This window comes from Leptodactylus fuscus, chromosome 2 (genome assembly GCF_031893055.1).
Source record: "Leptodactylus fuscus isolate aLepFus1 chromosome 2, aLepFus1.hap2, whole genome shotgun sequence".
NCBI lineage: Eukaryota > Metazoa > Chordata > Amphibia > Anura > Leptodactylidae > Leptodactylus > Leptodactylus fuscus.
Genome location: NC_134266.1, coordinates 217,697,431 through 217,712,436, shown reverse-complemented (window position 1 = coordinate 217,712,436; position 15,006 = coordinate 217,697,431). Strand labels below are relative to the sequence as shown.

The window sequence follows — 15,006 nt, the reverse complement described above, 5'->3', positions numbered from 1 at the left end:
GTTTAGAAAAACTCCTGAATCTCTTATGACCTATATAAACATATGATACACATTCAGGACAACATACACACATCCATAATAATATATTGATCCGACTCCTTGCACATAGTTACTGCAAATATTTTATTAGCTGGTTAAGCAGACATGGCACATGTACAATACATTGCTACGATGATAAAGGGTAGTGTCCCATTCAATACAGACAGGAAATATATAGCACCAAAGTCGCTTTACAGCTACAGTATCTTGTATTTAAGCATTTCTTCTTTTGGGCAGCAGCCAGAGCCCAAAATCAACCAGCGAGCTTACATGTTTGTGGACAAAGTGGAGAGAAAGGCAGAGAGGCCATACTGCTATACCTGTGATATTTATGAGGTGTGTCGAGAAAAATGTTCACCTTTTTTTCTTCTAGTATACTCTAATGTAGTATGTTCTATATTTGTGTTCATGGTACACCCTTATATCAAATAAAGCAGTTACATTACAATCTTGGTGAAATGTTCTCAGAAGGTGATAAAGTAAATGAAAAAATACATCACATATAATAATAGTCTGATAAATCATTAGAATAGAAAAGACATAACACAGTCTGGGACATAGGCACTTAAAAGATGTTTTACCATGACAAAGTGGATGTGATAACACCAGAATGCCACATACATGACACAGACAATGAAAGGTCACTCATTTAGTATAGCACAGGCTGCTCCACGCTCTTTAGGAGTGTTACAGGTTTCCTAGATCATAAAATATCATTTTACTTCTCCCCATCAGAAGCCTGCTCCTTCCTGGACTCAGTCACAACCTGCTGTAAGTAAAGGAAGACAAAAGTAGTGTTATATACTGTATATGCCATACTGAAAAGATACAGTACATACAGGAAAACTATGAATTATAATATAGTGCATTGCTAGGCTACCATTATTTTCTAAAGTGATTGTTCCACTTGTTAATACATATGGACCCCAACAACACCCTACCCTATATCCATGCGGCAGAATGGAAAAGCTGAAAAGAAAACCCCTGTTGTAGTGGACTCAGTGCAGCTATATGTGAGGATGACCTATACATATTTGATTTCGGACAGCTGTCATGTGACCATCTGATCAATGGGGATCATCTGTACAAAAAAAATCCCACCATCAACATTAATAAATAAAATGCCCAACCAGGGGGCAGACTACTAGTTTTTTAAAAAAAATATAATTCACAAGTTGCGACGTCCGATCATGCCAAACATTGATATATTTGAGAAAAATCATAATCAATCCGCAGATTTCCATTTAGGCCAACAAAAATCTAATGTGTATTCTCAGCATGGTTTTCTATTAATTTCAAAGGTTGTTGTGTAATACTACATTTCCCCTGCAGTGGGCGATGCAGCATCCCTGGCAATGAAAGTAGATTGTTGGAGGTTAGAGAATCAAGACCTGGGGTGACCAGTTAAGTGACAGTAATGTTCATCCCAGCAGCAACTAGTGCACATGGGTCAACACCTTTAAAATGCAATAAGGCCCTGGAACGTTATTAAAGGGGTTGTCCAGGAGCACATTGTGAGGCAGCCGGGAGAGCTGTAAAGTGTCCATTTAGTCTTATGCCACGTTCTCAGAAGCCAGAACTAGACGGACACCTTCATTGGCTGCTCCATGACATGCTCTACTTCCTGAAAACCCCTTTAAAGGATAGAATTTTTGACTTCTAAAGCTTTTCATAAAAGGCAATGAGTTCTGTTATAGTAATGTAGATTAGGCAGGGGCATTGCATTGGCATGGATATATAGACTGTAGAGCTCACCTCTCCATCCCGAGTCTCAATAGTTTTAATCACAACAGTCTTCCTGGTGTGAACTTCAGAGCTGTGATCTACTTCAGGAGCTGCTAAAATATAAGGTAAAAGTATCACTAAGGACTTTTTCACCACGAAGGACATTTTTTTTTAGATTTATGAAATATAATGGAGGAAAATCACCTACCTGGGGTTTTAATACTGAGAGAAGTCATAGAATGAATCGGTACAACAATCCTGAAAAAGAGCAACAAGTGAATGAGAAGTCATAATTTATGGAAATATGGCTATGGGTATTAGAGTTGACGTGTCTGCTGGGCATATACAGGATTCCCAAGTGTCCGCTGCATCACCAGTAACGCTCATCATTGGGTAGCATGGATGACGTCTCTTGAATCAACCACAGGCTTTCCACACATAGCAGGGAATTCACAATGTGCTAGTGCTAGTTTACTGAGTTACAGTGCAAACACACTGTGTTTTCCTGGCTGTGAGCAGTGGGCATTCACATTGTGCATGCACCATACTACATAGTAAGCATCATCCATGACTATGAACCAAAGATGGGTCATGGTACCTCTGATACATCTAAACCCTTAGAGTCCTATTTATGCCCAGTGGACAGTTCAGATCTAGTTGCCATATGCCATGGAAAGTTTTATTTAAACTTTGTTTTCTAAAATATGTTGCTGTTCTCTTGATGCATCGCCAGAGTTTAGAAAGGGAACTACGCTTGCTAAAGTGAGGTGGGACCACTTTATTTACAGTTATAATGTATCCTACAGTACTGGTCTCCTCATATTGGGAAAAGACACCTTATTGACATCCAGATTTCCTGGGTACAAGTGCGACTGCATAGCTTGCACCCCCTCAAGTTACTCCCCTGCCTGCATTTTGTGACATGGTTGGTTATGACGTATACTGTGAATAAGATCTGGTGTGCTTTGGGCATATAAATTCTAGAATTAAGTAAAAGTGAAAATTAAATTGTCTGTGGATACAGGATAAAATAATCCTAACACCATTTTATTAAAATATTGTAAACATGAAGATAAGAAATGACCCTTAGTTATAAGATGCTGCTACCGGTATGTTTCTTGCACTCTGACCAAACAATATTTATAGCTTTTCCTATAAGTATATAGACATACATACAGTATGCATCTATAAATTGTTATCTAATGCTACATTGTCAAACTTCCCATAACCCTGACTACCGTGCACCTATTTATCAGTCTTTACCTGCTTTCTTCTCCTTCCAGGAGTTTTCTGTAAGTTGCAATCTCAATATCTAATGCCATTTTGACGTTGAGAAGGTCTTGGTACTCCCTCAAGTGACGTGCCATTTCCTCTTTCATATGTTGGACTTCCTGTTCCAGACGCGCAATTGCATCCTGATAATTTCCTGCTTCTAATCCAAACTGTTCCTCCATGTCCTTCATCTGACGGAGCAGAGCTTCATTCTGTACAGTAGAATACAATTACATTATATTCACATATATATATAGAAATACAGTGACTACAAATGACAAATAATACTGGAGCCCTAGGAGATATCAATACAATTCTCGGCCTAGAAAGTATGAACATTGAAAGGACTGAAGGAAAAACCTTCCCATTTACTATACATGTGTGTAACTAAGACAGTAATATGGTTTTATGTTACAAAGAACTGGTAGCTTTTTACACTAGAACAAGTTTTACATCAGGACAAGTGTTAGCTTTTTGCTTAAAGCTCTGGAATGGAACAATGGTAGGTCTATAGATATATACAGTAAAAAAGCTAGATTCATGAAAAGGAAATACTCACTGTTCCTTTAAGTCCATCAATCTCACAGGTCAGGCTGTGGATCTGTCGTCTGGATTCGTTCATCTCCTGCTTGGCTTGGCGCAATGCCTCATTATTCCGGTTTGCAGCGTCAGACAAGTCAGCAAACTGTATAGGAAGTAATAGGATAAATTCTATTTGTATATGTAATGCCTACTGATATCTTACTTCTCTACCATATATTACAATATAAGTAATACAGTAGAATGATTAAGACAATTAAAAATTAAAGAAGCTGTCCAAGGCCGGAAACTCATGGCCTATCCTCAGGATAAGTCAGCGATATCAAAGAGGTGGAAGTCCAATACCAAAAACTCCCACTATTCAGCTGATACATGCATGTTGTAGACGGATCCATCCATGTATAGTAGCTGTACTGTGCTATCATGGCATTAAACTAAATGCGTGGTGAACTACAATATTGCAGCAAGCCCACTATACAGTTTAGAACATCAGTATCTAGTCTTGGACAACCTCTATAAAAGCCATTGTTATTAAAGACATTAACATGAATGGTTCCATTATATGTTTAAAAAAAAAATATTATAGGGCTGTTGAATTTACTATTTTATCCTAGATAACACCATCCATGCTGTGGCTTGCCCACATTTTCCATTTACCTTAGATTTATACCACTCCTCAGACTCTTGCAGATTCTTGGCAGCAATGGTCTCATATTGACTGCGAATATCCCGAAGTGCAGAGGTCAAGTCGGGCTGCTTTGTAGCTTCAATCTCCATATGAATTGGTTGTATCTGTACAGAGACTTGCACATCTTGGAGTTCCTGTATAGGGAAGACAGACAATAATAACTTTAGTATACTTATACACAAGCCATCTCTTCTTACAACATTCTTAAAGGGGATTTCTTGGACTTATATATTGATGACGTATCTTTAGGATGGATCATAAACATGTGTGGGTCCAACACCTGGTACTGAAGCTGAAACTCTGAGGCCTTTTCACTGAGGGGGGTCATCATGGCGGATTTGCTTGGTATTCCAGCTCAGCTCTATTCACTTGAATAAGACTGAGCTGCTGCTTTACCATGTGACCGATGACATCATCAGCACAGAGAAAAGGCCACAGTGATTGTTCGTGCCACAGAGTCTTCAAACAGTTCAGAAGAAGTTCCGGGTCTTTGGTCCCCACCATTGACATATTGATGACCTATCCTAAGGATAAGGTATCAATATACTGTACAGTATAAGTTTAGGAAGACTGCTTTAAAGAGGACCTTTCACCATGTCCGGGCACAGGCAGTTCTATATACTGCCAGAAAGCTGACAGTGCGCTGAATTCAGCGCACTGTCGGCTTTCCCGATCTGTGCCCGGTGTGAAGAGCTTACGGCCCGGTACCGTAACTCTTCTATGGTCAGAAGGGCGTTTCTGACCATTAGCCAGAAACGTCCTTCTGCCTCGCGGCGCCAATCGCGCTGTGCTGTGGAGCCGGGAGGAACGCCCCCTCCCTCTGCTCACACAGCTTGTCCATAGACTAGCATTATCAGGAGAGGGAGGGGGGAGTTCCTCCCCGCTCCACAGCACAGCGCGATAGGCGCCGCGAGGCAGAAGGACGTCTCTGGCTAATGGTCAGAAACGCCCTTCTGACTGTAAAGCGCTACGGTACCAGGACCGATAGCGCTTTACACCGGGCACGGATCGGGAAAGCCGACAGTGCGCTGAATTCAGCGCACTGTCAGCTTTCTGGCAGTATATAACACTGCCTGTGCATAGATATGGTGAAAGGTCCTCTTTAAATTGTCATCAGTACGTAAAAATTTTGCCTGTATGTATCATTTTTACTATTTGTATTTTATTACTTTGTTTTAAAAGAAATAGCCATTAAAACTAACAAGATTTTAGAAAAAAAAGTCTAAAATTAATTTAGTGTTTGAACATCTCACCCAGGCAAAATTCTGCACATATCAAATATTATTGCATAAAATGAGATGGAAATACATCTGGAAAGAAATTCTATATTTTTACTGTATTTTGACATATAGTTTCACATCCACAAGTGTCTCTCAAAATCGACATTTGTAGCAAGACTTTTAATCAGATTGAGGCTAAGGTCCTACGTAGCGGGCCGCAGCAAAAAAGTGATGCGGGAAAAACTGCAATGCATTGCCGGCGCAATGTTTTTCCCGCATCGCTTTTTACACAATGTCCACAGAGGAAAAATTTCTGCTTCCATTATACCTATAGGGAAACCACCGGCATTTCCGTAGGTATAATTGACATGCTGTGATTTACAATGGTTTTGGAAATTGCAATGTGTCCACTGCGCATATATTTTTGCAATGTGCGGATGGGATACGCTAGAATCCCATCTACTTTGCAGTGACTGTGAAACTCTGCGGTTTATTCCACGGCATTTCCGCCAAAGCCAAACCTCGGCGTTTATGCCACATAGGGCCCCGGCCTAAAGGTGTATTTAGTGATACACAGTGTAAAATATATTTATTGCCCAATATCATAGTAATATATTTAACACATTTTTAAAGCCATGGTCAATAGGGGATCATTTTAAAATGAATCCCCTGTTTCTCTGCTCCAGTAGTGCCTGCCAGTCTTTGTGTATTGTGCTGACGCAATGACGTGCTTTAACAGTTGAATTTTGCTAATATTTTAGAATAGTCCCTGCTGATTTTTACATTCTCAAAAAAACACTTTAAGTTAAAGTAAATCTGAACAGTGGCTAACAGCTGTCTCATATATGTATGTACACAGTAGGCTGCCAATCACTATGGGTGGGAAGGTAAGCAGGACTCTCGCTGTCTCTCCTAGGAGTCCCATCAGGATTTACACTCATTTTTTGTCATAAAGCCTGCTTTTACTCCTATAAACCAATAATCATTGATTATAAAGGTGGAGACACCTTGCCTGTTATTCCCCACCATATTACTATGGTAATGAGGAGTTAGCAGTGATCAAATATCTACAAGGTGGCTCCATTTAAACTGTACGAGGTTACATATATTTCTATGAGTGGTACAGACTTACCTCTTCATGAAGCTTCTTTAAAAATTCTATTTCATCCATCAGAGATTCAATCTTCCTTTCAAGCTCCAAGCGGGAGAGGGTTGCATCATCTACATCCTATCAGAGAATAGGATTATTAGTTATATACTTTATGGACATGCCTTTACAGACTTGTAACATTTTCTCTTAAACCCATTCCAAAATGACTCAATTATTCTATTTAAAGCATATGTGTAAGGGGCTGTCCATACTAAAGAGAACAAGAAGAATTACTAGCCACCCAAAATGTCAATGGATGTCCATTGATTTCTATAGTTGTTGTTGGTCCTGTAAATAAGGGGTTGTTGATCAGACAAGTATTGTAAGCAAACCATTTGCTAAAAGTCAAGACTATACAGCAGACATTGAGCTGCCAGATTGCTCTTGAGTTACATCACTGACATATCAATACTTGTCCGTGTAAGATATATGATGTTACGATTTGTTATTAAACGGAGTCTACCACTCCCGCCCCCCTCCCTATTCAACTGCTATAACCACATTGCAGAGCAAATTACTGTGATATACAACATACCTACATACAGTATATGTTATGTCTGTCACTTTTATAGATTTTGAGAAAATCGACTTGAAAGTCTTAGGCAAATGAGTCAGTGTTCTGATAGAGTCTCTGGAAAAGTATCCGAAATTGCAGGAACTGGCTGACAACTGAGAGCAGTAGAACTAGCTGTTAACTTCCTATACAGTACTGAGAGATAGATCCAAGACACCCAAACGTCTTCACCAGCGCCAGCCATGAAGCCAGATGGACTTGTGTTGAATTTGGGGCTCAAGTTATCACTACATAAACTGGTACAAGAATTAAACACTGCGCAAACTGAAGTCAAATCAGAACTCAAGAGGCAGATCAGAACCAGGAGGATAAATCAGAAGTGTGAATGGCCAAGCCAAAAGTCAGTCCGAGAGGTAATGTCAGAGTCAAAATCAGGAGACAAGCAAAAGAGGAGTAAGACGGTAACTTTAAAGCAATAGCAGCTGAGATTCTTGACAATCAGTGCACTGGGGGTGAGACTTCAGCCCTGAGAGAGTTGCCCTTGCTGCTCAAGTAGGATGGGTGTTGTCTTAGCAGTGAAAGAATCTACTCCAACTGCACAGGGTGGCGCGAACAGAAGAAGGTAAGAATCTCACTGCCAAGAAGGGTGCTTCACGAATACCCAAGGACAATGATGGGTTGTCTCATGATCTAAGCTACAATATCAGTAATAATGTAGTATGCTTCAGACATGCTGCACTGAACAAGTCATGCTCACATAAAGAACTAAAAAATTACATACAGTAATTATGTACATATAGGTGTGATTATACATACTCACACAGGCTTACTATATGAAGTGAAGTGAACATAACAGGGATATAAAATAACTAATATCCAAAAAGTGTAAAATAGCACGAAACAAAGGACCTGCTAAATATTCTTTCAAACATGCAAATGTGCCGATTTATGCTAATTTATGCAAATTAAATGCTTAATTAATGGGTTAGAGAGAGCCTCAGGGATGGGGAAGGGAAGTGGAATCAGTATACTTTATGTGGAAACATACATGGATTCAGAAAAAGTGAAATTTGTAATATCTGACTATTTCCAGAAAGATCCAAGTTTCTTAACTAGATCACAGCTATTTTCTGAAAATTAAGAAAGAATAAACCTAGAGGTCACAGAAAGAAAATGTGCCAGATTTGTGTTACATTTCTCTTGACGAGAGTGGTTTCCTAGGCTTCAACTGGGGTGAAAGGGTCTATGGGACCTCCTAGTTTCCACCCCTCTAACCCCTAAGAACATATGGACTACAGGGGGAACCCAAGGTCACAGCCCCAGAACAATTAAATGGATTGTCTAGGATATACAGTTTTTACAAGAAGGCCGAAGAAGGTGTCAAAAAAAAGAAAAGGGTGTCTCCCACTGTGGTCTGGTCCTGCTGCTCTATATGACTGGTGAGGCCAATCGGTGCTGCTGGACTGGACAGAGGTGCCGGACACTGGAGCGATGGGAACAGGTGAGTGTAAAACTGTATATCTTGGACAACCCCTTTAACCAGACCCAGACAGAAGACAGACACAGAGAAATGGAACTTGGACTTAGAACAGAGATCAAACAGGACCAAAAAATGAAGCCTAGGCTTGTGTAAAGGAGAGTTGTTCAGGATTTGTTAAGTTAGGGGCACACAAATTCATCATTTTAGATCAGTGGTGCCCAATACGTCAATCGCGATCTACCGGTCGATCGCAAAGGAAGTATGGGTCGATCGCGTGACATTTTTTATTTTTAATTTAAAAAAAACATTTTTTTGTTTGAACCAGCGCAGGAGAGCTCTCCTTGCGCTGGTTCAGACGTCTACGTTTGAGCATAGGCAGCGTCATCACGCCGTCTACGCTGATACACAGACGTCTGCCAGAAGAAAAAGATGCGGGAGCAGCAGCAGCATCAAGGTCAGTAAGTATGAGAACTTTATGTTTGTTTGTTTTATGTTAGGCCCCTACCTGCTGGAGTATTCCCAGCAGGTCGCGGCCTATTTACCAACCTCCCCGGACCTGTTCACTGCTGCCCCCGCTTCCCCTTGTACTATAGGCCGCAGCGGGCGGTAGTGAGTAGGCCCGGGCCAGGCCGTGATCCCACTACCGCTATTATTATATTCAGGGGTCTTTTCAGACCCCCAAGTATAATAATGGGAGCCCCAGGGGAGGTGAGAGAATATAATAAATAATGTTACTTACCTCTCCGGGATCCGATGTCAATCTGACAATGCTGCGGCCCAGGCCCTGCCCACAAGCCCCGCCCACAGGCCCCGCCCACAAGAAGTGGGTAGTAGATCTTTTGACTTGGTCATTTTATAAGTAGCTCGCATGCGGAAAAAGTGTGAGCGCCCCTGTTTTAGATCATCTCAGATGGTCTGTGCACCAGAAATTGAAATGTACAACGGCACAGATTTCTGCCATTATTTACGCTGGTATGTATGTGAGTGTGTGAAGCCCTTCCTTCTCTCTGCTGACTTCCCACACACTTTTAAGAAAAGTGGTAAGTTTGGTATACTCAAGGAAAAAATACACCAAAAACATGCCGTGTAACAAAAAATTGTGATTTTTGACATATAAACTGGTACAGAAGGCATGGGACGCTCCCCGGGCTCCTTTCCAATAGATGCCAGCTCAGGGGAAGTGACTGAAAATAACAGCGGCACTGGGGGGTTGCTCTTGGGAGCATATAGTACTGTGTGGGGGCCACTGTGAAGCATATAATACTGTGTGGGGGGCCATTGTGGAGAATATAATACTATGTGGGGGGCACTGTGGAGCATATAATACTGTGTGGGGGACACTGTGGAGCATATGATACTTTGTGGGGACCACTGTGGAGCATATAATACTGTGTGGGAGTCACTGTGGAGAATATAATGCTGTATGGAAGCCACTGTGGAACATATAATACTGTGTGGGGGCCACTGTGGAGCATATGATACTGTGTGGGGGCCACTATGGAGCATATAATACTGTATGATGGCCACTGTGGAGAATATAATGCTGTGTGGGGCCACTATGAAGCATATGATACTGTATGGGGGTTACTGTGCACATATGATACTGTATGAGGGCCACAGTGGAGCATATGATACTTTGTGGGGGCTACTGTGGAGCATATAATACTGTGTGAGAGCCACTGTGGAGAATATAATGCTGTGTGTATGCCACTGTGGAGAATATGATATTGTCTGGGGGCCACTGTGGAGCATATAATACTATGTGAGGGCCACTGTGGAGCATATAATACTGTGTGGAGGCCACTGTGGAGCATATAATACCGTGTTGAGACCAGGCCACTATGGAGCATATAATACTGTGTTGAGGCCACTGTGGAGAGTATTATACTGTCCCAGTATTGTTTACATGCTGGGCACTGTGCTGCTCACTCACCATATTCTTGATAACTGCAGTTGTGGGTACTAAAGATGTATCCCTTTCAAGTATCTGAGATATCACTGCAACATCCATAACTGTCACTATCAAGAATTTGCTCTATGGTGGAGGTAGGGGGCCCTGGACCAAAGTTTGCACTGGGTCCCACAATACTATAGTCATGCCACTACCCCTACAGCATTAAAAAGGTCAAGGCAGGTGTGCAGTCAGAAGCCAAGTTTCAGGTAGTACTACAAATACCAGGAACAAAGTCTTGGAACAGATTTCAAACATGGCAACTTGAGACATCATCCGCAGAAACAACAGGCTGATGGAACAGGAGTGGTGGGTAATTTAATTTCTGACAATTTATTAGTCACACACTGTGTGATGGATTTAGCGCATCTTTATAGACACATTAAGGCTGGGCCCCAAGTAAAAAGAATTGAGAGTCACTTACCTTTCTGAAGATAACTAAATTATTTTCAGCATCTTCTCTCTTGTGAACTTCTTCATCCAGCCTACAGAAAAATGAAACAAATGCGAAATGAGCAATGAGAAAAGATCCTTCTCTGATCTATCCACCTCTAGATATTTCTATCGATAGATAGATAGATAGATAGATAGATAGATAGATAGATAGATAGATAGATAGATAGATAATATAGATAGACTTTTTGTTCTAATATGCTAATGCTCTTCTGTTATGTCTAACACAGACAGTCTGTCTGGACATCTGCCAGATCTTCATAGAGAAAGTCTGCCACACCCAGAAAGTGATCAATAATGGTCCATCTACACACAGACAGACAGACTGTAGCTGTGAATGACCACTGGTGCCGGTATAAGTTTCATATTTTACTGATCACTATGGCCAAAAGTTTATACAATTGATTATAATCATTTCACTAATGTTAGTTGGGACAAAGTACAATGCATACCAATACTGTGCAAATGTTTTAGGCAGGTGTGAACAAATGCTTTCAAAAATGGAACTGCAAATAATTTATTTTTGTCAATTAACAAAATACAAAGTGAATGAACAGAAGATAAAGACAGTAGGATTTGAAAGAGACAGAAGGATTTGACCAAGCCTACATTCACAGAAGGTCTGTGGTTCGCTCTCCAAGATGTTTGGAACAACCTCCCTGACAAGAAGAATTGATGCTTAGGTTGGGTTCCCATCTGCGTTGGAGACTTCGTCAAAGGAACCACAGATGAGAAAAGCCCTGAACAGAGGACTTTTTTCTCTGCCACATTCAGTTTTAAAATGGCGGACATCTGGATGACTCCATTATAGTCAGTGGGTTCCACCAGTGTCTGTGCGTAAGTGCTGTTTTAGCAGTCCAGCTCTCCGTCATTCGGGTCACACTGGTGGACCCAAACAACGGTGACCACGGCACTAGTGTGCACCTAGTGTTGTTTTGAAGGCAAAGGGTGTCATCCCAAATATTGATGTGATTTAGACTTATTCTTTTCATTCACTTGATTTTCTTAATTGGCTAAATAAACTATTAACACTTCTGTTTTTAAAAGTATTCTTACCCTGCAGCATTTGACTAAAACTTTTGCTCAGTACTGTAGATTTGCTCTATAATTTACACCAATCTCTAGCGATACGCCATGTTGCGGGAGACCACACCCCTCCTGCTATGCCCTACCGAAATTAGCCATTTTGGCTGACAAATATTTAATGTTTATGACCAGCTTCAGATTTTCCATGTTATAATGTCCCAAGAATTCAAGAACACACTTGGTAACAGTATTCAGTGTCTCATTCAGAATAAGGCTGGGTTCACACCTGCGCCCTTTCTCCTTTTTGGGATTCAGTCCTCGAAACCGCTTGAAAAATGCCAAAAGAAAAGTCCTGTAAGCAGAACTTTTCTCTCTGCATTTTTTGGGTGGAAACTGGGCAGGCATCCAGCAGAACTCATTAGGGATCTGCGGATTTCCGTGGGTAACTGCTTTTTAAGCGGATTGGATTTCCGTTTTTCGGGTCCCCGAGGAACGGAAACCTGAACGCAGGTGTGAACATAGTGTAACAGGTGGCATAATTTTAGACTGTCATGTGCAGTGAGTTCTACAACCTCCTACTGTCTCGCCACCATTGTGATTAGGTGACATCTTGTTAGTAAGGTTTGGCTTTCTTCTGACTTCTGTACTATAAATTATAATGAGGCACAGTAACTATTTATTTTTTTACCAGCGATATATGCATCACGTAAGTAACAGCCAAAGTACAGCATTGCGGATAAATATTTTCTGTGGCATAAACCATTAACATTCATCTACACCATAAATAGAGAAAAAAGTTGACTAAGGGCTCAGTCACATTGCGTCTTTAAGACTAAATATTATAAATTAATTTTATTACATTTCATTCACCTATTAAGACCTTATTCACACAACCATGATGCAAATAAGTCATGGAAGAGTGGCAAGGCCGATAGGAATGTTATTAGGCTGTTATGTGTGAATAGAGCCTAAGAAATATGCCAATCTTAGTAGACTCAGCAATGGCAGATCTACCGCCATACATTGTCACTAGCTGAGCTTTTAGTGCACACTAAGCATGTCCCTTTCTTTACAGTGACCTTGTGAGTGACATGATCCGTGGGAAATTTAAGAGAACAAAAGCACAAATGCCTGCTTTATGTTATGGTGCTGTGCCACAAGTGTCCCCAAGTAGACATGACAACACAAGTGATCTATCGATCTACAGACACTGTCTCTTGTGTTCTATCATTTAGAATTTTCTATGTAAATGAATAATACTCAGGGATAAATTCAGAGAACTTTAGATGGAAGGAAAACTAAGCTCTCAAAAAAGTGATCTGAATACCGAATGTCTTCCTCAAAAACATCAATCTCACATCTTAACTTCAAAAATAGCTGTGATGCATGTTACTTAAAGAATCAGGAATGTTTACACTATAGAAGGAGGTTATAGAAAGGTATAATGTGAACTATCCAGCCATAGAGAACCACACCCTATCTGTTCTGGCGATGGTCACCTGTTGGAGGCGCTTATTCCTCCATAGTACATTACATATTACAAGGTCTATTAGAAGAATGGTTTTGCTGGTGTCAATAGTTCAACTGGATTTGTATCTAAAAATGACAAATTTGAAAAAAAAAATTCTGCCACATTGTGAAACATGAATGTTTAGTACAACGTATGAAGACCATGTGACATGTTAGAGCGTTTATGAGAGATAACATATGTCACTGCCACAAACACAGAACTTTAACTCCTTTATTATTATTAGCATATGTATGTATTATGTTGTATCAAGTAATACAGTCAAATATTTTGCATTGGTTACTCTTATTACTGTACTTGTCTACCCCTAACATAACTGCAAATTGTAACAGCACCAGTTACCAGTTTTAAGTCACAACACATGTTCCTCTTCATAACTCTATTAAAGATCACTAATTTTATATCATGCAATTTATGGTACATCCCTTTAAGACTTTTGCCACCTCAAGCCCAGCATCTCACCTCTGTTTGAGAAAATTGAGATCCTCTGCCAAGTTGTCCCTTTCTACCTGGATACGGTCCCTGTCCTTGCCCAGGGCGTCCAGCTGTCTTCTCAGCTCTCTTAACTCATGTTGGCACAGGTCTGCAGCCCTTGTGGGCTCCTTAGACCTGGCTTGGTTGATCTCAGTCACCAGCACAGCATTTTGCTGCTCCAAGTAGCGGACTTTTTCTATAAAACTAGCAAATCGATCATTAAGTTCTTGTAGTTCTGCCTTTTCATTGCTGCGTGTGGTCAGGAACTCCTGGTTGAGAGCTTCAGCCACTGAGAAGTCCACCCTGTCCGAGACCCGGACTGGGGTGCTGGACCTCACCCTGTAGGCTGATGAGGAACGAGTGGAGGGTCCTGGAGAGGGGCTCCCCAAGTGCCTTGAGGTTGAAAATCTAGATGAGGAGTAGGATACTGGGGATAACATAGGAGCCCCAAAAGTGCGTCTGTAAGAAGTGGAAGTGGTCCTTAGTCCTGAGTGGCTCATGATGAGGGAGATATTGCTGCTTCAAGTTGCCTTTTACAGAAATACTCTGCACTACGTCTTCTGAGAAGCTGAGAAGAAAGTCTGTGTCTCAAGCAGGCTGCTTTATAAGACTGCATGGAGCATCATTGTGCCCCTCCCTATGGGACCACATTGATCTGTTATCCTAGCCTCATGGAGGAGGAGGCCTGCATCTCCATCCCACCACACCCACATTGTCAGCTGCTGGCCTCTGTGCACATTGTGTTTGCCAATGCTGCTGAGATGGAAGATTGGGACTTTGTTCAAGTCATTTTACAGGAAAGTGACCGATGATATAGCAAATTTCTGCACCTTGATATAACATCCTGCAATAAAAGAAGTCAGCCATTTTAGAGTACCAGCACATCTCTAAATATTAATTGTTAGCGGCCAGATGTACCGCAGTAATAAAAATATCAAGAACAGTT

The 15,006-nt window shown here is 41.0% G+C and overlaps 1 protein-coding gene across 2 annotated transcripts; it reads right to left on the bottom strand.

Moving 5' to 3' along the window:
- Positions 1 to 119: 119 nt before the first annotated feature.
- PRPH (peripherin) lies at positions 120 to 14,623 on the bottom strand. Of its 2 annotated transcripts, none has more exons than XM_075265566.1 (9): positions 14,049 to 14,623; positions 11,004 to 11,064; positions 6,617 to 6,712; positions 4,234 to 4,398; positions 3,596 to 3,721; positions 3,028 to 3,248; positions 1,973 to 2,022; positions 1,795 to 1,877; positions 120 to 808 (listed from the first exon to the last, which is right to left on the bottom strand). In XM_075265566.1, exons 1-9 carry the CDS (start codon positions 14,558 to 14,560, stop codon positions 758 to 760), a joined length of 1,365 nt encoding a protein of 454 aa, XP_075121667.1. In that variant the 5' UTR covers positions 14,561 to 14,623; the 3' UTR covers positions 120 to 757. The 2 variants fall into 2 exon arrangements, with proteins under 2 accessions (XP_075121667.1, XP_075121668.1); XM_075265567.1 differs by having other exon boundaries at positions 1,795 to 1,874.
- Positions 14,624 to 15,006: the final 383 nt, after the last annotated feature.